Source organism: Sparus aurata, chromosome 21, assembly GCF_900880675.1.
Source record: "Sparus aurata chromosome 21, fSpaAur1.1, whole genome shotgun sequence".
NCBI lineage: Eukaryota > Metazoa > Chordata > Actinopteri > Spariformes > Sparidae > Sparus > Sparus aurata.
In genome coordinates, this window is record NC_044207.1 from 32,175,269 (window position 1) to 32,197,689 (window position 22,421).

Genomic DNA, 22,421 nt, shown 5'->3' on the forward strand with positions numbered 1-22,421 from the left:
AGGTGAGCGGGGAGGCTGGAGGTGAGCGGGGAGGCTGGAGGTGGGCGGGGAGGCCGGAGGTGAGCTGGGAGGCCGGAGGTGAGCGGGGAGGTCGGAGGTGAGCGGGGGAGGCCGGAGGTGAGCGGGGGAGGCCGGAGGTGAGCGGGGAGGCCGGAGGTGAGCGGGGAGGCCGGAGGTGAGCTGGGAGGCTGGAGGTGAGCGGGGAGGCCGGAGGTGGGCGGGGAGGCTGGAGGTGCTGCAGGTGGAGGTGAGCGGGGAGGCTGGAGGTGCTGGAGGTGGAGGTGAGCGGGGAGGCTGGAGGTGAGCGGAGGCTGGAGGTGGGCGGGGAGGCCGGAGGTGAGCGGGGAGGCCGGAGGTGGGCGGGGAGGCTGGAGGTGCTGGAGGTGGAGGTGAGCGGGGAGGCTGGAGGTGCTGGAGGTGGAGGTGAGCGGGGAGGCTGGAGGTGAGCGGGGAGGCCGGGGGTGAGCGGAGGCTGGAGGTGGGCGGGGAGGCCGGGGGTGAGCGGAGGCTGGAGGTGGGGCGGGGAGGCCGGAGGTGAGCGGGGAGGCTGGAGGTGCTGGAGGTGGAGGTGAGCGGGGAGGCTGGAGGTGAACGGGGAGGCCGGAGGTGGGCGGGGAGGCTGGAGGTGCTGGAGGTGGAGGTGAGCGGGGAGGCTGGAGGTGAGCTGGGAGGCCGGAGGTGGGCGGGGAGGCCGGAGGTGAGCGGGGAGGCCGGAGGTGAGCTGGGAGGCCGGAGGTGGGCGGGGAGGCCGGAGGTGAGCTGGGAGGCCGGAGGTGAGCGGAGGTGGAGGTGAGCGGGGAGGCTGGAGGTGAGCGGGGAGGCCGGGGGTGAGCGGAGGCTGGAGGTGGGCGGGGAGGCCGGGGGTGAGCGGAGGCTGGAGGTGGGGCGGGGAGGCCGGAGGTGAGCGGGGAGGCTGGAGGTGCTGGAGGTGGAGGTGAGCGGGGAGGCTGGAGGTGAGCGGGGAGGCCGGAGGTGGGCGGGGAGGCTGGAGGTGCTGCAGGTGGAGGTGAGCGGGGAGGCTGGAGGTGAGCGGAGGCTGGAGGTGGGCGGGGAGGCCGGAGGTGAGCGGGGAGGCCGGAGGTGGGCGGGGAGGCTGGAGGTGGAGGTGAGCGGGGAGGCTGGAGGTGCTGGAGGTGGAGGTGAGCGGGAGGCTGGAGGTGAACGGGGAGGCCGGAGGTGAGCGGGGAGGCCGGAGGTGGGCGGGGAGGCTGGAGGTGCTGGAGGTGGAGGTGAGCGGGGAGGCTGGAGGTGCTGGAGGTGGAGGTGAGCGGGGAGGCTGGAGGTGAACGGGGAGGCCGGAGGTGGGCGGGGAGGCTGGAGGTGCTGGAGGTGGAGGTGAGCGGGGAGGCTGGAGGTGAACGGGGAGGCCGGAGGTGGGCGGGGAGGCTGGAGGTGAGCGGGGAGGCCGGAGGTGGGCGGGGAGGCTGGAGGTGCTGGAGGTGGAGGTGAGCGGGGAGGCAGGAGGTGAGCGGGGAGGCCGGAGGTGTGCGGGGAGGCTGGAGGTGAGCGGGGGAGGCCGGAGGTGAGCGGGTCTGTTGTGTTTCTGAATGATGGAGCTGCAGCTGATCACATGTGGAGGGAGACTGATGCAGTGAGGCTGCAGCTTTATAGTCGACAGAATGTCAGCCAGCTGGACAGGAGGATAATGCTTTATACACACACACACACGCACACACACACACACACAGCCTCTGTCTCGTTCAGTCGGCTCTGAGCTCTAAGTCCTGATGGACGGGTCGTCTTCTCTGCTCCGGAGAGCTCGAAATGCTCAGATCTCCAAAACTCTCAGGTTCAGGTAGGACAGAGTGTGCTTGTGTGTGTGTGTGTGTGTGTGTGTCTGGTGTCTCTGCTGTGATGGAACAGGTTTAGTTTCGGGCTTTTGTCCGTGTTGTTTCATGTTTTCATCACCTTCTAGAATCAGAACATCAAATGGACCAGCTAACGAATCCAGTGCGCCCGTCGCTGCTCAGCAGGTTGTGGTTGTGTCAGATGGGCTGGGTCGTTGTTATGTAGCTGCTTCTTCATCCCTTTTATGGTTTTTAATCAATAATCAATTCTAGATCACCAAACAATATCAAAACAGTCTGAAAATCCATGATGATGAGTTGCTGACTTCCCACCACCGATGCATGGTGGAATAATCAGCGGCTACTTCTAAACTTCATCGACTCCAGAGAAGCTCGTCGTCAGTTAAAGGCTGAGTCTCATTCCCCTCGTTTTGCCCCTGAGATCAGAGTTAAAGGGGCAGTTACTACTTCTCCTCCTTTGAAATTGAACAATCAGTGGTCGTCAATGGCGTTACCGTGGCAACCCAGGTTTTATCATGATGCCTTCCATCATTTATCTAGTGGAGATATAAAAACATTGATGCTTCATTTCCATGAAGCTAGTGGAGCTTTATATGCTAACGTTAGCAACGCATGCTACTACACTGCCAGTCTGCACTGATATAATAACACTGCAGCGTCCTTAGCTCCGCCCTCTTGTCCAAATATGGTCGCTACTCGATCCCAAAACAAAGATGGCGACAGTCGTGTAAGAAAAGTAATCCGCAAACCAGCGATGAAGCACTTCACTGTTTGTCTTTGAGAGCAAAGTAGTTAATGAAAAGATATTCAGATGCTGTGTGTGTGTGTGTGTGTGTGTGTGTGTGTGTGTGTGTGTGTGTGTGTGTGTGGTCGGAGCTCAGTAAGTGCTTCCTCCTCCTCTTCCTCTGTCAGTGGATCATGTTTCCATCCTGATGCAGGAGACCAGCCCTTCCTGAAACTCTGCTCACTCTGTTGAAGGTTTTCATTCTTCTGTCCGCTCGTTCTCACAGATATGGAAACACACACACACACACACACACACACACACACTCAGTGTGTTTAGCCGACAGAGCGTTGCAGCTTCAGGTCACATGATCAGACATGTTTTAACAAATCCACCTTATAGTAAAGAAAATCCACAAATAGACCCGCATGAACATGTTTTGTATCAAAAATGTGTTCTTTTCTTTCCTGGACAGAAACTGTTGATGATGTCACGGTCGGGCTGTAAATGTACTCAGTTACTTTCCTCTGGACGTGATTGGTCGATGTATTTACAGCAGTCAGTGAAATGAGCCTGGTGTCGTCGCAGCATCACTGATGATCTCAACCCAGTAATCCGGGTTTACATAACTCATCTGACACAGCAGGAGGATTACACGCACGCACACACACGCACACACACACTCACACACACACACACACAAACACTCACACACACACACACACACACACACACACACACACACACACACACACAGTAAATGAAAAAGCCTTCTGAAAAGCTGAAGCTCAGCGTTGTTTCAAACAATCAGTAGAAGAAGTTCTGTGGAGGACTAAAGCCGCTAAAATCAAAAGTAAACAAAGAAATATTCATATTTGGTTCATTTTCCCCTTTTCAGTGCTTGAGTTTCCCCAAAAATATATAAATAAATAAATGACATGTACATTTATTTACTGTATTTCATTTTAAAGTTAGATGTTTTATTTATTGTTTTCATTCTGTATTTATTTTCTATATTCTTTCTCTTTGCTCAAGTACAGAAAAAACACCTTAGTAAATTATAAATATGAATCATTAATTAATAAATACGATGATGAAACAATGGGAAAGTTACAAAGGAAGGAATTAAAACAAAGGTAAATTAATAAGGAAAACAAGGCAAATTATTCATGCTTACATTTATTTTTAGTGTTTTTGGTGCGTTTAATTTTGTATATCTGAATTTATTTGACCATTTATATAAACACATGTCTTTTTACAACACAGCAGATGATGTTGAAACACTGAATCTCTGCAGTTGTTGTACATAAACGTTCTATTATCACTGTATTATGTTACTTTATGTATTTTACCAGTTGAAGCTCCACCTGAAACGGTCGGTCACAGGAAGGGAGCTCACATCTCTGAGGTCTTCTTTCAGAGAGCTGGAGAGTTTGATGTGGATGTTAGATATTTTAAAAGTTTCTTCTTCTGCTGCTGATAAAGCTGCAGCTGTCCGTTGACCTCGTCTCATTAACCTCCTCCCCTCCTGAGGCTGGTCTGTAGTTAAACAGCTGCCTTGCTCCTCGCTGCGTCACGCTCCGCTGCCTAGCGCCTGCTCTCCTGGTGCAGGTGTTACTATAGAAACGCTCCCGGAGGCCCGATGCGATTGGCCGTCCCAGGACCTTGTTTACGTCCTGCTGGACGACAGAGAAGCTTGATAAAGGCAACGCTCAGCTCGAGCTGCCGCCGTGTGCTCCAGGTGGAGGTGGGAGGACGGTGGGAGCAGGGGGGAGTCGAGGCGGAGGAGAGGGATGCTCTGGGGATCTCCCCTCACCTGGCTCTGTGCTTGTTTTTCGTAGGTATTGCTGCTCTCTGCTTCTCGTCGACAGCAGGCGGCTCTGGTACCTGAAAACTGTCGTGCTCAGCGACGCCCCCTGGCAGCAAACACTCCACCTGCTTTTCATCTGTTTTATACATTTTCCTTTTTGTGCTGCAGATCTCGAGGCCTCCCCAAGCTGAAGGAGTCGACCTCCCATGAGTCTTTGCTGAGCCCGGGCAGCGCGGTGGAGGCTCTGGACCTGAGCATGGAGGAGGACGTGTTCATTAAACCTCTGCACAGCAGCATCCTGGGACAGGAGTTCTGCTTCGAGGTCAGTTCACTGCACACAGCTGCAACTCACCACGACTGTCATCACCAATTCAATGTTGATTGTTTTCTTTAGTAATCGATAAGCTGACTGATCTTTAAAATGTCAGATGAACTGTTGATCAGTTTACAGTTTAAAGATATTCAGTTGACCTTCAGAGGAAAGAAACCAGAAATATCACTTTTAACAAGCAGCAGAGAGTTATTACTTCTCTTCTTTAAAAAGAACACATTAATCAATTAAGAAAGTAGTTGGTGATTAATCGTTGTAGCTGTAAACACTTGTGTCTGTTCCAACACTCAGCTCACAGTTTAGTGATTTTATCGACCTCAGAGCACAGAATCTGACACATGGAATATAAATAAATCAACAAATATCTGTCTGCTGTTGGTAGATGGTCAATTGATTAAACATTCAGCTCTATCTGAACGTATCGATATCAAACACATTTGTTATCACTTGCAACTTACAGCCACAAGTGATCAAAGAACTGATGGCATGATCAATAACGTGTGCTGGCAGGAGGACGTCACTGCCTCCTGTGACCAGCTGTTTGAAAGAACTGCAGGTCCGATGTCATGTCTCCTTGTGTCTCTCTGGTCCGTCAGGTGACGTACTCCGGCGGCAGCAAGTGTTTCAGCTGCACTTCGGCCTCAGAGCGAGACAAGTGGATGGAAAACCTGAGGAGGACGATTCAGCCCAACAAGGTGAGACACGTCTGTCGACGCTCAGGAGGAAGTTTGATTCAGACGAAGCCGTGCTGACGGTTGATGCAAGTTAACAATTTGAATAAAACAGAAATATTCTAAGTGCAGTTTGTGTTTCAGGACAACTGTCGGCGGGCGGAGAACCTGCTGCGTCTTTGGATCATTGAAGCCAAAGACCTGCCGCCTAAGAAGAAATATTTCTGCGAGCTGTGTCTGGATGACGTCCTGTACGCCAGAACCACCAGCAAGACTCGCCACGACAGCCTGTTCTGGGGCGAGTACTTCGACTTCTCCAGCCTGCCCGCCATGCACAGCATCACCGTGCACATCTACCGCGACGTGGACAAGAAGAAGAAGAAGGACAAGAACAACTACGTGGGTCTGGTCAACATCCCGGTGGCGGGCGTGACGGGCCGGCAGTTCGTGGAGAAGTGGTACCCGGTCAGCACGCCCACCACCAGCAAGGCCAAAGGAGGCGGGCCGTCGATCCGCATCAAGTCCCGCTTCCAGACCATCTCCATCCTGCCCATGGAGCAGTACAAGGAGTTCGCTGAGTTCGTCACCAACAACTACACCATGCTGTGCTCGGTGCTGGAGCCCGTCATCAGCGTCAAGAACAAGGAGGAGATGGCGTGCGCGCTCGTGCACATCCTGCAGAGCACCGGGAGGGCGAAGGTCAGAGCTCAGCAGCCAATCAGACAGCTCACTGATAGCACTGCAGTCAGTCTGACGCTACAGGCAGCTGCTTAGCTTAGCTTAGCTTAGCTTAGCTTAGCTTAGCATAAAGACTGGAAACAGAAGGAAACAGCTAGCCTGGCTCTGTGCGATAGTCAACCACATGTGCAGACCTGAGAGTGATGTCAGTCATCTCACTCTGGACAAGAAGAAAATGATAATAACTACTTCTAGAAAATGTCTCTTTAAAATGCGTTTTGATGTAAATACATTTATATATTTTCTCCTCGGTATGATTCATCTCAGCTCTGCTGCGTTTCACTGATAGAAGCTCCCAACGGACCGACAGCTCAGATTATTCTCTGCTCTCTTTAAGGCTTCATTAACGAAGTGTTCCAGTGGTGAGAAGTTAAAGAAGTCCAGAAAACTCCTGAGTCACAGACACGGCTCAGTCAGTCAGAAGCAATGAAGATAATGAACTTTAACCAGCGTGTTTTAATGAAGTTGAGATAATAAAGGTCCAGTCGGCTCAGCAGAGATGAAACATGCCGTATGCATCACTGATCATCTTTGAACATCTGTCAGAATTATTCATCAAACAAAACTGCTCCTCAGATCTCATTTTGTTCATGAAATAATCAGCAGCTGAAATAAATAAATAAAAGTAATGAAGATAAAAAGTGAAATACTTTGAGTTCTGATCATTCCACATTATGTGACGGTGACATCTCTGACTCTCAGTGGGCCTTCACACACTCACCTCCTCCTCTTCCTCTTCCTCTTCCTCCTCCTGTTCAGGACTTCCTGACAGACCTGGTGATGGCAGAGGTGGACCGCTGTGCCGACCACGACGTCCTGATCTTCAGGGAGAACACGCTGGCTACCAAAGCCATCGAGGAATATCTGAAGCTGGTCGGACAGAAATACCTGCACGATGCACTCGGTGAGTCTCAGCTCATTCCCACCTGTTTAACACCTCTATATACACCTGTATACACACCAGTTTCACACCTGTAGGCATACCTGTGTCAAGCCTGTAGACGTCTGTGTCACACCTGTAGAGATACCCACGTTACACCTGTAGATGTACCCGCGTCACGCCTGCAGACGTACCTGTAGACTAGGGCTGGGACGACGCGTCGATGTAGTCGACGTAATCGATGACATAAATTTGTCAACATGAATAATTTGTGTCGGCGCGTCGTCCCAAACAGGAAGTGGTAGTACCTGTGTATCGTGAGATTAGTGTATCACTACAGCCCTAGTTAGTACGTTACTTTTGTTTGGTCATGTAACGTTAAATTATAATATATGTAATAATTTTATTAAAATATATATAATAATTTTCATCGAAAAAACCTCGTCCTATATTCGGGTCAATACGGTAAATTAAATTCTAGTGATTGATTCACAGAATTAAAGACGGTTTTTAAAGCAGTTAATTATCGTGTGATCGGTTCTGTGAATCTGTTTTCAGGTTGGTTCTCTCTCTACAGACGGTGTTCAGTTTGTCATCACGTCGATCCGGAATTAGATTAAAAGTGACTTCTGAATGTTAAAATTAGAAAACATGGTGTCTTTACTCTGCTGCATCATCTTCATCCTCCTCCTCAGAGTGATTCTGCTCTGTTTCTGAAACATTCAGAGATGCAACAAAAAGACTAGAATAGTTAAAGTGTTGTGAACGTGACAGAAGCAGAACAGCCTCAGACCCAAGAGACCTGCTGTCATCACCAACAGTAAACATCAGCGAGTTAGAGCCTCGCACACTATTATTAGAACCAAAACTTCAGAGTTCAAACCACAAATAATTTATTTAAAGGTTCACATCTGAAAATAGACGAAATACTTGTGAGGAGCGACTTCCTGCCGCGTGTTAGCTAACACAGCAGGTACTTTATTCTGACAGGCTGATATTATCGAACGTGTTGAGCTGGCTCGTTAAAACTTAATGACGTGTCAGAGTTTAGAAATCCAGTTTGTCTAACAGAACGTTTCATTATTTATTCTGTTCTGTTTGTTAATTATCACACAGGTGGGTTCAAAAGCCTGATATACATTAAATGAGTTGTATGAATATCAGAGAGAAGCATCTAAAACGCCAGCAGAGATTAAAAGGTCGCTTCAGGTAAAACTGATGCTATAATCACTGGAGTGGTCTCTGTAGACTCGGATGATTCTGATTGGCTGTCGGTGTTTCTGTCGTTCATCAAATCGCTCTGAAAGTGAAAGATATCGTTCCGTGCTGTCGCCATCGTAGGTCCAGTTGTTGGTGTGAACGTCTCGTACTCGAGCTGTTTCATGTCGGAGCGTCAGGCTGAGAACTTTACATGACATCACACAGCAGATCCACCGCGTGTGTTCACAGCGTCTGAACAGCCTCAGTTAGGAGAACAGATGATTCGATTTCACTTTATTACGTGAATAACAGCAAACATTCAAACAGACGACAGACAGATTTTACATCAGATATCATGAAGCTGGCGTTCTTTAAATAAATGAGTGAGGTAATGTCAGTGTGAAGCCGTCAGTGTTGTGACATCTCAAACCTCCAACATACAGTAAGATATGTGGAGTTAAAGTGTCTGTTGGCTTTTAAATCTGCTTCATTTGTATGTTTGTCTTCACTGTGGCAGCGATCAATCATGAATCATTCACCAGTCGTTGCAGAGTCAGTCTGTACTAATAAAGAAGTGGATGAACTCATTTGTCTTGATGTTAAACTGATTGAAGCGTGACTGTCTGTGTCTCCAGGTGAGTTCATTAAAGCTCTGTACGAGTCGGACGAGAACTGTGAGGTGGATCCGAGCCGCTGCTCCGGGGGAGATCTGGCCGAACACCAGAGCAACCTGAAGATGTGCTGCGAGCTCGCTTTCTGCAAGATCATCAACTCCTACTGGTACGCCTGCAGAGTCGAGTAGTCCTGAAGTATTCAGACCTCCTGCAGGAGAAGTACTGACACCACACTGTAGGAATACTCTGTTACAAGCACAAACCTCGACCACACGAACAGCAGAACACAACGTATGCAGAAAAATGGATCAGATGAATATAAATAAACAGATAATAAACTAAGAAGATCATTTGTTTTTGTTAAAATTATATTATATTGTTCCATTTTCCAAAGGTTGAGATCGATGTGTCTCCTAAAGATCATGTGTGTAGTTTAGGATCAGAAACACAAACACGTGTTCTCGTGTGCAGACGTTTCAGTTGATCTCCACCTCTGCAGTTTGATTATTGATGAAGATAAAACATAAAACATAATGTAGAGCTGCACGGTGTGAAGGATTCTGCCCCCTGCTGTCAGGACGAGGCAACAACACAACAAGTCATGAAGCTGTTAAACTCTGCTTCGTTTCTTCATTAAAGATGTTTTCAGGTTAGTGGAGGATGTCTTGGAGTCGGTTCTCTTCTGTTCTGACTTCAGATTTTCTTTTATTTCATATTTCAGTTTTTAACTTTGACTTTACAACATAAGGACAAATATTTTCCCTCCTCGTGTGGATGAGGAGAAACAGAGTTGCAGTGTTTTGTTTCAGGCGTGAATCAGAGTGAAGATCTTTCCTTCAACACAAACTGAACCTCTTTCCCCTCAGACGTATTAAATGTCTTCAGAAGGGGTTGAGTGTTTCCTCTGCAGCAGCAGAAACCCGATCCCTCGCTCACTTCCTCCCTCCTGTGTCCTCAGCGTGTTTCCTCGGGAGCTGAAGGAAGTGTTCGCTTCCTGGAAGCAGCAGTGCGTCGCTCGCGGCCACCAGCAGGACATCAGCAAGCGTCTGATCAGCGCTTCGCTCTTCCTGAGGTTTCTGTGTCCCGCCATCATGTCGCCGTCGCTCTTCTACCTGATGCAGGAGTATCCTGACGACCGCACGTCCCGGACGCTCACGCTCATCGCCAAGGTCATCCAGAACCTCGCCAACTTCACCAAGTGAGTGAAAACTGTTTTTGTCTCATCTTCACAGTTACAGTATCAAATTTAGGTCCAAAGCATTAAACTCTGTGGTCTGCAGGTTTGGGAACAAAGAGGAGTACATGGCCTTCATGAACGACTTCCTGGAGCACGAGTGGGCGGGGATGATGCGTTTCCTGTCGGAGATCTCCAACCCGGAGACTCTGTCCAACACGCCGGGCTTCGAGGGTTACATCGACCTCGGCCGCGAGCTGTCCGTCCTGCACGCTCTGCTGTGGGAGGTCGTGTCCCAGCTCGACAAGGTGTGTGTGTGTGTGTGTGTGTGTGTGTGTGTGCAGTGATACAGATGCTAATTGACTGACAGTTTCATGTTTTTATTAATGTGTTAATGGGACGTTATTAAGAGAGAAATGTGACATTTAACACTTTATTATACTTAAAATCCAGATGTCTGATTTTTCCAGCTGCACCTAAACACAACATCTGTCCACGAATGTACTTTGAGTAACTAGTAACTACAGTAATCAAGTAAAGCACAATGGAGTGGAAGTGGAAGGTAGCAGGAAATGGAAATACGAGCATACTTGAGTAAATGTACTTAGTTACATTGTGTCACTGCAGTTGATCAGCTGTTAGCGGGTGAATTGAGACGTCCTGATGTTTCCAGATGTTTTGTTTGCAACAATCTTACCTGGAAATAGAAAATGGAAATTCTTAAGTACAACTACCTGAGTAAATGTACTTAATTACTCTGAGTGCTGTGTGTGTGTGTGATGTAACATGATTAAAGGTCACTTCCGCTCATTTAACCACATTAACGCTGCGTGGCTGAACCTCACAGCATGGCCTGAACTCCCCCTCCCCCTCCTCCTCCCTCCCCCCCGGCAGTGCTGTGCCTCACCTGTCTCACCTGTCGGAGCTCAGTCTCAGCATGGCTCTGCTCTGTGTGATGTGGTTCTGTTCAGTAGAAGCATGACGTTTTAGTTGGTTTCATTTTTGTTTCCATTAAGTTTCCCTCATGTTTTTCTCCCCTCTCCTCCCTCCTCCTCCTCCTCCTCCCTCCTCCTCCTCCTCCTCCTCCTCCTGCTGTTCACTTCCTGTCTGGCCGACTCTCTCTGTTGCCACCATGTTGGTTTCGCTCTCCCACCATCACCTCCACCACTGCATCCTGGTGCTTCCATTCAAACCATCCACACACACAAACACACACATACAAACACACACACAAACACACACACGGCAACTCCAGGGTGAAAATTCCTTCCTGCAGGCCACCGTAGCGAAGCTGGGCCCGCTGCCGAGGATTCTGGGTGACATCTCTCGCTGTCTGGCCACTCCCACGCCCGTCCAGCAGCAGCTGCGGCGTTTCCAGGACCATAACTCCGCCCACAACATCAGCGGCAGCCTGTCGTCAGGGTTACAGCGAATCTTTGAGGACCCCGCCGACAGGTAACCAATCAGCTGCCAGATCACACACAGAGCCACGGCCACATTAGTCTGAAGCAGGAAGTGATGTCACAGCTCCGTAACGAGCGGTTTGAATTTAAACTTCAGTCAGTAAACTCAGCTAATCAATAATCTGCTCTAACTGTAATATTATCAATGTAAGTGTTTGTTGTTGGTTTTCTGTTCGACTTTAAGTTTCACACAGTGGCCTGATGGCGGCGCTGCAGGATCCTACAGCCAGCAGTAACTAATACCTGCTGTGTAATCAGATTACAGACCCTGAAACCAGATATTTACTGTGTGTGTGTGTGTGTGTGTGTGTGTGTGTGTGTGCGTGTGTGCGTGTGTGTGCAGCCACTGTGAGGTCCGCAGCCTGCAGTCTCCGGTCAGTGAGCTGGGGTATGTCCGAGGTCAGCGCCCCCTGCTGGCTCAGCAGCATCCCTCCGCCCACACCAGCTTCTCTGACCACGAGGAGCGAGACGGCGTGCTGCCCAACGGTCGCAGCATCTCTCTGGTGGACCTGCAGGACGCTCAGAACCTGCACGGCCCGGCAGGTCCGATGCCACACCACGAAGCTCCGCCACGCCTCAGCAGGGCGGGCTCACAGGCTTCCATCGGACACGCCCCTCCCCCTCTGAACTACGCCCTCTCCAACCCACTCACCCCCCAGCCGGCGCCACACCAGATCAAAGTGCCGCCCAGAGACGGTCAGCCGCAGAGCGCGCCGCAGGTGAGGCGGCCGCTGCACCCGTCGCTCAGCCAGCAGCGCAGCCTGCAGCCGCTGTCCTTCCAGAATCCCGTGTACCACCTGAGTAACCCCGCCCACAGCCTGTCCACACACTCCGCCCACTCGCTGCGGCACGACTCCAGCTCGGAGAACCTGAGCACCGAGAGCTCGCACAACAGCCACAGCAACTCCGATGACTTCGGCAGCCAGGTGGGGGTCAAAGGTCGCGTGGCTTCCAACAGCAGCCTGGACGAGCTGGGCAGCAGGCGGAGCACGCAGAGCGAGGAATGTTCCACGCCGCGCCGACACGCTCTGCCTGACCTCCCGCCAGGCGCAGCCACGGCCGTCGCCATCCCCCGACAGAGCACGACGGCGGGCACCGCCCACATCGTCAAGGTGGAGCAGCAGAGCAGGGGAGGGGGCGGGGCCAAGACACCACGCTCCCTTCCTCACAGCGCCTCGCTACGCAGCAGCAGCAGCGCCAACACGGAGCCCACGCCCACCACCACCCACTCCCCCCGCCAACCGTCCAACTGCTCTGTGGAGAATGTGGCTCCGCCCCCGAGGAGCATCTCCAAGCAGCCGCCGCAGGTACAGCAGCAGCACACCTGGACAGGAAGTGAAACACGTGTTTCATGTTGTCAAATTTAAGCTTCTGTCTCTGTACACGTTTCATCATCATGTCAGCGCAGGTGTGTGATGATGTCACTGGTTTGTGTTCAGGTGACGTCTCCCGTGGAGGCGGTTGCCGTGGCGATGTCTCCGGTGGAGAGGACGGCGGCCTGGGTGCTCAACAACGGCCAGTACGATGAAGAGGAGGGAGGAGAGAGGAGCAGGGAGGAGGGCAGGAACACGGAGAAGGTACGGAGCACACACACCTGGACAGGTGTTCCGACACCTGGACGATGGTGATGTCATCCAGTCAGTCCAGTGAGAAATGCCTCAGTGTCAAATTTGATTTGTCATGACTCAGAGTTGAAGTTGAACCTAATCTCTCCTCGGGGATTAATAAAGTTATCTATCAATCTAAAAAAACTCATTAATGTGTAATTAACCTCCTTATACGGAGGACTGAAACTGCCAAAATTAAAAAATATATTAATAAATATGTATATAAAGATAAAAAATCATAATTAAGTTACATTTTATAAAAGGCCCACATTTGTTTTTAATGTCATCTGTGGTGCATTTAATGACTTTTATGAAACATTTGATTTATTTTTGATTTGGGCAGATTTAGTCCTCCATCCATGTCATTAGTGTACTCAGATAATTGACAGAACACTTCTTAATGAACAAGACTGACAGGAAGTTCAGTGGAGACTTAATAACATGATTTACACCTGATACAGTTCAGACCAGAGCAGCTTCACAAACTGTCTCCAGGTAAAGAAACAGGTAGTTTTATAAAAATGATAACGTGTTGATGAACGTGTTGACGGCTCTCGGGACTCGTCCTCACTCCTTGTTGGTGGCTGATGTTTCCTGTCCTCCTGCAGTACGAGCTGGAGATCTCGCGGCTGAAGGAGCGCCTGCGGGTGTCGGGCCGGCGCCTGGAGGAGTACGAGCGGCGGCTGCTGGCTCAGGAGCAGCAGATGCAGAAGCTGCTGCTGGAATACAAACATCGTCTGGAGGACAGCGAGGAGCGTCTGAGGAGGCAGCAGGAGGAGAAGGACAGCCAGATGAAGAGCATCATCTGCAGGTACAAACTCCACCCGGCTGGGCTGCACAGGCACTGACAACAAACACACCCCAACACAACGACTGCGGTGCCGTCAGTACGACCCGGTCCAAACACTCATTTATCAGCTGGTTACTGCCTGAAACAAAATCAGTCATTTAAATGACAGTGTAAGAAGATTTGAAGCATTTTCGGTCATATTTTAGTATTTTTAAAATAATTTGTTACTCATTACACTGAATTATTGAATGATTATGTAAAAATGTGTTTGTTCATCGTTTCAATATTCTGATCAGAGGCATCATTGATGTAAAACAGTTTAGAGTTGTCTTCACTGTTTTGTCTGTGTCAGGCCTCCGTACCTGCTCAGGTGTGAAGTCTTAAAGCTGCAGAACACGTTCATGATGATTGATTGATTGATTGATTGATTGATTGATTACTGTGTGTTCAGGCTGATGGCGGTGGAGGAGGAGTTAAAGCGGGACCACGCAGAGATGCAGGCGGTGATCGAAGCCAAGCAGAAGATCATCGACGCTCAGGTACGACATCACACCTGTAACACACCTGTAACACACCTGTAATACACCTGTAACACACCTGTAACACACCTGAGGGCCTGCTGGAGGTTTACTCTTAACATCAGAGGTGAAGTCATTAATTTACACTTTTATTAAAAGCAGCTGTCCTGAAGACTTTTTGGTTCAACACCTGAAGAAACATGAAGTTATGAATTTAAGATTCAGTTTTCACATTAATGGATCTTTTAGCGCCTGACAGGAAACTTAATACTGTTAACGAGTTACATAATGAAGTGATGAAGGACTTTAATCAGCTGACTACAGGTCAGTGCGGTTTGATAAACATCAGCAGCCGTCTGTTGTCTCATCGTCTCTCCACTGATTTCAGGTCAGTAACGGATGTCAAATAAACCAATCAGGCAAGTAGTGACTGAAGCCCCGCCCCCTCCCCCCTCCACCCCCCCTCACGCTGGTTTTAGAAAAAAACACACAGTCAACCACGAGCTTCAACACACCTGATCAGCCAATCACAGAGCAGATGGACTGCATGTTTGTTCCTAATAGAACCTGATGATCAATATTTAAGTGCTCTTATGTTTGTATTTAACGATGATGTCACAGTAACTGATGTGACAAAGTAACGACAGGTTCTAGTGGGTCGGTTCGGTTCGGTTGAGCTGCTGCTGGTGTTTCGGTGTGTTGAGCTCTGAGCTGCTTTCCTTTCTGTTTGGCTGCTGCCCCCCCAACACCCACCAGAACTGCCGGTCCACTGTGAGGCTGCTCAGACCTGAACATCTGTCCTGAGTAATCTGATTACAGCTGATACCAACACACTCCATGTTTCTACTCAAAGACAGAAAGAAGTTCATGTAGAACATTTGCTGAATGAACAAGAAGGTCCAAATAATGCAGAATGAGTCAGAGACAGAGTTTCACAGAGTTTATAAAGTGTCTCCAACTCAACAACTCACTAAACTGACACATTTGTTAAGGGAGTCTGGGGACAAAGAAGGAGCCGATACTGCCAACATTGATCAGCTGTTTGAACACACTGTTTACACTGATTTCACCATTTACACTCCATTTATGAAAGAAGAAACATGTTATTGATCTAAACATGTCACATGTTACAAAGACACTAAACAGTTACAATATAGGCTACTTCTTTGTCCCCGTGGAGAAAGTCCCCAGACTCCCTTAACAAATGTGTCAGTTTAGTGAGTTGTTGAGTTGGAGACACTTTATAAACTCTGTGAAACTCTGTCTCTGACTCGTTCTGCATTATTTGGACCTTCTTGTTCATTCAGCAAATGTTCTACATGAACTTGTTTCCGTCTTTGAGTAGAAACATGGAGTCTGTGTGTCTCAGTGATGGACGGTTGGTTTTGTTTCAGGTGGTCACATGTGTAATCAGATTACTCAGGACAGATGTTTCAGGTGTGAACAGGCTGTTTTCTGTTGAAATGAGTGGTGGAGGTTCCGGCAGAGACGAGCTCGCCCTGTTCAGAGTCACTCAGGAGCTTCAGTCTCACGTTTTCCTTCTTTTTGTTGGTTTCAGTTTTTTTGGCTGTTTAGTTTTTAGCTGCCTTCAAACGTTTTTCTGCTGTCGGGTCAGAAACACGTCACAACAGACTGAACGCCTGGTTAGTTTCCACCTTAAAGTCTGAAATGTGCTCAGATGTAACGATGTCATACAGGTCCAACTGTGAGAGAATGAGGCTGAATTCATTATCTGCTGTTAAAATATCTTCATTCATTTACATGAAAAACTTGTAAAATGACGTCATGCTGTTTGGAACATTTTAGAGACTTTCCACCAGTTTGTGCTTTAATTTAATGTTTTGTTATTTTGTAGGTTAAAGACTTTTTTAAACTCGTTTATTTGTTCCTGTTTTATTTTTCTCTGCTGATTTAAGTTCTGATCCAAATCATTTTCTCTCCTCTTTAAGATGGTGGACAAAAGGATCATTTTTAAACGTTCCTTAATATTTCATTTTTTTTAAACTGAGTAAAAAATAGAACCTCTTAGTTTTACAGTCTGTTCGTTTCTATTTTCATTTAATACTAATAAACTTCTTTATACCTAAATAAGAATTCATTAAGATCTCATTAATTTGCAGCTTTAATTATTTGAGAGTTCTGACATTAAACCCTTCGTTACACGTTTAACTATGAAGTTTAAAAAAGCTTTTTATTAATAATTTAATATTTGATTTTTTTATTCTTCATCTCTAAACGAGTTTATTAAACTTTGTGCTGCGACGTGTTTTTAACCCGACAGATCGTCTCGACGCCTCGATCTGTTTCAAACCCCTCAGTCTGACTTCCTGTCCCGCCCCCTTTCTCTCTCTGTCCAATCAGGAGAAGCGGATCGACTCCCTGGACGCGGCGAACTCGCGGCTGATGGCGGCGCTGACGCAGGTGAAGGAGCGCTACAGCACGCCGAACCTCCGCAACGGCCTGTCACCCACCAACCCCACCAAACTGTCCATCACTGAGAACGGAGAGTTCAAGAACAGCAGCTGCTGATTTGCTGAGCAGGACACGAGAGGCGGGGCTTAAACTGTCTAACCCCGCCCACACACCCCGCCTCCAGCTGCTGCCGTGACAACGAGAAGTCTGAATTTAAAGAGAATCTATAAATACGAGTGTAAATACTGAAGGTTTGATCTGTTCAGTGTACAGAGAGAGAGAGTGTGTGTGTGTGTGTGTGTGTGTGTGTGTGTGTGTGTGTGTGAGTGTGTGTGTGTGTGTGTGTGTGTGTGTGTGTGTGTGTGTGTGTGTGTGTGTGTGTCTGTGTGTGTGTGTGTGTGTGTGTGAGAGTGTGTGTCTGTGTGTGTGTGTGTGTGTGTGTGTGTGGCGTCACAGAAGCACAGTGAAGAAGAAACAAACCAAAAACTAAAAAAAAACACACTCGAGTTTTCTAACTGACTTTTTTAAGGTTTTTATTTCGATCTTCTGTTTTTTTGTCGTCGAGGCTGAAAAACTTTGATTTGAGTTTCGAGTGGAGCTTTTTTTTTTTTTTCCTACCTGACGAGTTGTTTCTGGTTTTAATTTATTCTCCACGCCGCCGTCGTCCCGCGTTGTTGCTGATCTACTGAACAGACTCCTGGAGGATCGGGGTCGAAGGTCACACCTGTCTGCTGTCCACATGTTGAGAATAAAAGCTGCCTGAACGTCTGTCAATAAATCTGTTAACCATCAATAAACACTTTGGATTATTGATTCATGGTTTCAATCCTCTTTGTTATAAACTGGAAGTCTTTTGGGTTTTTGACGAAACATCTGATCTATTTTAACATGAGATTTCATCAACTGTAATATATAAAACATTTCTGGGGTTCATTTAAAATTCCCTTAAAGTTGAACAAGATGAAGTCGTCTCCATTAAAATATGAAGAGAATTTTAAAAATAATTAAAACTCTATGAAAATATTTGACAAATGTTGATTTGTTCATTTTATTTTGCAAAATTACGTTTTTTTTTTTATTCTTTATTACAGACTAAATCTATAAATGTATTCCTTAAATCCCTTGAAGTGTTAAAAAGCAGCTGAAATGTCAGATTTCAGACGTCTAACAGACGAAAATCCTTCAGCTCATTAAATCATCTCAATCCTTCAGATTAACGACTAAATTAACTTTATGAAAGACACAAACCACATAAACGGTATTTAATCTGACATTAACGTCTTTTAAGGCTAAAATCTATAAATCAATATATTAAAAAGTGTTTAGAAGTTTAAATTAACATCTGAGAAATGTTTTATGTGATGGATTTTCAACATGTTGGAGCTTTTAAACTGAATATAGTGACAGTAATCTTCAAACATCAGACTGAAACACGTCGTTATAAAAACTGTTTCCTTTTCGTTCCACATGCGACGAAAAAATGTCACTTTGAAAAAAACTTCTTTTTTTTCTTTATGGCAGTTTTTTTTTTTCTTTCAACGTTTGAATCCAAGTGAAACATTTTATTTCAAAAGGAGAAAATATTTTGTTTTTAGGATTTAGAAAATGGATCATCGGTCGTCTCGGGGCTTCCGTACTTTTAATCTTTTTAATGAAGACATTTCTGTGTTTTTGAGTTTGGCAGCATCTGTCCTCCGTACTGCACACACTCCACATTCAAACATGAGAAAAACTCAAAAGATATGGTGGTAAACTTTTTCTCCAGCAGGTCTCAGGATTCTTTTTGGTTTGTTTTGATGTTTGGAACGATTAAAAGAATATTATTTCCACTCGGCTGGTGTTTCTGACGAGTGTAGTTGGTTTTAACGTTTCACAGCTGACTGACTTTAATTTAACTTTTATATTCATGTTGAACTTTGAGGAATCTTCTCGTCGTGTTTCAGAACATCTCCAGGATCATCTCAGGTGTCTGCGCTCATTTCACAAAGTCTTCTGTTTCTTTTGTCCTGATGTGACTTCATGCGTCCGTCTGCTGAAGTTCAGCTGACGATGTTTGAAGACGATTCTATTTCAAGATGAAACTTTCACATCAACAGTTATCAGCCTTAAATCATTTTAATGTCACGATGATGGAAATCAAACGTTTGGCTGTGATCACACGAGGAAACAAACTAAAGTTTATCCACTTTACTGATTTATTGATTCATATAAATCATCACATGAACAGCAGAAGCAGCTGATCTGGTTCATTTGTGTCCTTCTGGGTTCAGAGTGACAACAAATATCTGGATGGATGATTTTAGTTTGACTCAGGATGATGTTCTGAAGCAGAACTGTTAATCATTAAACATGAGAACTTTATATTCCAGAGACTTGAATGTTTGATGACAGGCTGGTTTGATAACTCCCTGCTGAAGGTCGACTGTTTTTATGAGCAGGAAAATAAAACTGGACAGAATCTGAGGAAGAGTTAGAGAACTATGGAGCCGTCAGCAAAGCCTGAGGAGCCCAGAAATATTTTACAACTAAAGACTTTGATGTTCTCAAATGTGGAGCAGGTTTTAACTGAGGCTTCGTTGTAAACAACAGAACAAAGTCCAGAGTCACAGAGCTGCTGCTCGTCCTGGAATGAAGCACAGCTGGATCAGCCCTCCCTCTTCTTCCTGCTCTCAAACACAGCAGCTCCACTCTGTCACTATATTTCCTTGTTCCCTCCCCTTCAGATCTGCACTTTGAAAATGGGTGTATCCAGGAAGTGAGAGAGCTGACGAGCCCCGTTCACTGCAGAAACACATGTTGTTCAGATCAGAGCTCAGACCAGTTTCAGTTATCAGAAAGTGAATCTCAGACAGTCGTTGACACTCGGAGGTGAGATGGCGCAGCAAAACAATCAGCTGGACCGAGCAAAGTTCTGCTGTTCCGTCTGTTTGGATCTACTGAAGGATCCGGTGACTATTCCCTGTGGACACAGCTACTGCATGAACTGTATTCAAAGCTACTGGGACACAGAGGATGAGAAGAAAACCCACAGCTGCCCTCAGTGTAGGCAGAGCTTCACACCGAGGCCTGTCCTGGTGAAAAACACCATGTTAGCAGATTTAGTGGAGGAGCTGAAGAAGACTGGACTCCAAGCTGCTCCTGCTGATCTCTGCTATGCTGGACCTGAAGATGTGGCCTGTGATGTCTGCACTGGGAGGAAACTGAGAGCAGTTAAGTCCTGTTTATCCTGTCCAGCATCTTACTGTGAGAAACATCTTCAGCTTCATTATACTGTGGCTCCTTTAAAGAAACACAAGCTGGTGGAGCCGTCAGAGAAGCTCCAGGAGAACATCTGCTCTCGTCACGATGAGGTGATGAAGATGTTCTGTCGTACTGATCAGCAGTGTATCTGTTATCTCTGCTCTGTGGACGAACATAAAGGCCACGACACAGTGTCAGCTGCAGCAGAGAGGACTGAGAGGCAGAGAGAGCTGGAGGGGAGTCGACACAACATCCAGCAGAGAATCCAGGACAGAGAGAAAGATGTGAAGCTGCTTCAACAGGAGGTGGAGGCCATCAATGGCTCTGCTGATAAAGCAGTGGAGCACAGTGAGAAGATCTTCACCCAGCTGATCCGTCTCATGGAGGAAAGACGCTCTGATGTGAAGCAGCAGGTCAGATCCCAGCAGGAAACTGAAGTGAGTCGAGTCAAAGAGCTTCAGGAGAAGCTGGAGCAGGAGATCACTGAGCTGAAGAGGAAAGACGCTGAGCTGAAGAAGCTCTCACACACAGAGGATCACAACCAGTTTCTACACAACTACCCCTCACTGTCAGCACTCAGTGAGTCTACACACTCATCCAGCATCAAGATCCGTCCTCTCAAGTACTTTGAGGATGTGACAGCAGCTGTGTCAGAGCTCAGAGACAAACTACAGGACGTCCTGAGAGAGACATGGACCAACATCTCACTGACAGTGACTGAAGTGGATGTTTTACTGTCAAACCCACAACCAGAGCCCGAGACCAGAGCTGGATTCTTAAGATATTCAAGTGAAATCACACTGGATCCAAACACAGCAAATACATGGCTGTTATTATCTGAGGGGAACAGAAAAGCAACAAACATGAATCAACAACAGTCTTATTTTAGTCACCCAGACAGATTCACTAACTATCAGCAGGTCCTGAGTAGAGAGAGTCTGACTGGACGTTGTTACTGGGAGGTGGAGTGGAGAGGAGGAGGAAGAGGAGTTTATGTAGCAGTCGCATACAAGAATATCAGCAGAGCAGATAGTGAATCTTTGTTTGGACGAAATGACAAATCTTGGTCATTAATTTGTGGCAATGACAGTTATAACTTTTATCACAACAAAGTCTACACTCCCGTCTCAGGTCCTCGGTCCTCCAGAGTTGGAGTGTACCTGGATCACAGTGCAGGTATTCTGTCCTTCTACAGCGTCTCTGAAACCATGACTCTCCTCCACAGAGTCCAGACCACATTCACTCAGCCTCTCTATGCTGGAGTTTATGTTAATTATTCTATTGGTGACACTGCTGAGTTCAGTAAAGTCAAATAGACAGAAGTCATTTAAGGGACAGTGAGTTAAATTCTGAGTTTTAACTCTTAAACTTATTCTGTCTTCATGTTTGTGGCTGATTGTTGTGTTGTGTCTTCACCTGTCAATCAAACATTGTGGGCGGTACTTTGACATCTTGTCATCTGTTGTTGTGTAAATGTCTGAGTGTGTTTAGGTGGCGCTCCTTGCTGTGTCTGTTTAACCATGGAGGCTCTCACTGCTCATGATGACTTTTGTTCAGCTGAACTGACATTTGTCTGCATGAAGATATAAACTTCTCTGTGCTCTAAATGTGTGTTGAATATTTGTACTGATGTGTTTGCATGTTGTTGTTTCTCTTCCACTGCATGAGTCTAAAGAGAGAAAGCAGCAGAGCTTCATTTATCCTACAGATTTAGTTCTCATCACTCTGTACACTTTTAAATTCATCTAGAATCACATTAACATTTATTTGTTTGGCAGAACAAAAGCTGTCGTTGTTCCGATCGTCACACAAATTCAATAATATGTGAGGAAGATCATTTATTATGTTCTTGTACGTAGCTGAGATTCAAACAAACTGATTGTGTGGATGAAGTGAAATCATTGAACAAGAGTCATTGAACAGACGTTACTGATGGGACGTGTGAACAAACTGAAGCTTTACATCATGAATAAACCAACATGAACAAAGTCTTTTCTTGTCGTCTTCATTCCAGGGTCTCACACAGAGCTGATGGAGAACATGTGACACTAATATGAGAGTATAACTGAGGCAGTTTTCCTCCTGAAACACCACAAAGTTCACAGTTCATGTTCAGAGCTGAAGCCGTCAGAAAATCATCAAGTGAATAAATTATTCTTCACATTTGGTTACAAGTATTTCCACGTTGTTGGATCATAATTCTAGAAGTCAGAGAACTTAAAAACCCTCAAATGTCACATTCCTAAATACTATTTACAAGCTGAGAGCTGATGTGAATAATATCTGTAAAGGTGAAACTCTTCTCTCCCATCTTTCCCGTGTGACCTGAATGCAGCATCAGTGTTCCAGGCTGTGACTCCTGTGAACAAAGTGACACAGTGTGATGTTCCATATATTTAAATGTGTCTTTACTGATGTTGTTTGAAGCTGCCAAAGGCTCA

At 46.9% G+C, this 22,421-nt stretch overlaps 2 protein-coding genes across 7 annotated transcripts in view; both read left to right on the plus strand.

The window, feature by feature from the left end:
- Positions 1-16,990, plus strand: part of rasal2 (RAS protein activator like 2) — a 57,544-nt gene extending 40,554 nt beyond the window's left edge. For 3 of the 6 annotated variants that reach the window (XM_030403021.1, XM_030403023.1, XM_030403022.1), the window contains 13 exons: positions 4,511-4,664; positions 5,270-5,368; positions 5,489-6,043; positions 6,842-6,986; positions 8,798-8,942; positions 9,735-9,974; positions 10,057-10,258; positions 11,206-11,405; positions 11,757-12,720; positions 12,853-12,990; positions 13,629-13,831; positions 14,262-14,349; positions 16,690-16,990. In XM_030403021.1, coding sequence (XP_030258881.1) covers positions 4,511-4,664; positions 5,270-5,368; positions 5,489-6,043; positions 6,842-6,986; positions 8,798-8,942; positions 9,735-9,974; positions 10,057-10,258; positions 11,206-11,405; positions 11,757-12,720; positions 12,853-12,990; positions 13,629-13,831; positions 14,262-14,349; positions 16,690-16,857 — 3,301 coding nt within the window. In that variant the 3' untranslated portion in view covers positions 16,858-16,990. Of the gene's footprint in view, positions 1-1,531; positions 1,796-4,510; positions 4,665-5,269; positions 5,369-5,488; positions 6,044-6,841; positions 6,987-8,797; positions 8,943-9,734; positions 9,975-10,056; positions 10,259-11,205; positions 11,406-11,756; positions 12,721-12,852; positions 12,991-13,628; positions 13,832-14,261; positions 14,350-14,716; positions 14,748-16,689 lie in introns of those variants that run through there. The other 3 variants (XM_030403019.1, XM_030403024.1, XM_030403020.1) reach the window with 3 other exon arrangements.
- A 2,141-nt stretch (positions 16,991-19,131) lies between these two features.
- On the plus strand, positions 19,132-21,969 carry LOC115572104 (tripartite motif-containing protein 16-like). The gene has a single exon (XM_030401920.1). It carries the CDS (start codon positions 19,614-19,616, stop codon positions 21,294-21,296), a length of 1,683 nt encoding a protein of 560 aa, XP_030257780.1. The 5' UTR covers positions 19,132-19,613; the 3' UTR covers positions 21,297-21,969.
- The last annotated feature ends 452 nt before the right edge of the window (positions 21,970-22,421 follow it).

Coding starts and splice junctions, on each gene's coding strand:
- LOC115572104 (XM_030401920.1), top strand. CDS start 19,614: ATGGCGCAGCAAAACAATCAGCTGGACCGAGCAAAGTTCTGCTGTTCC.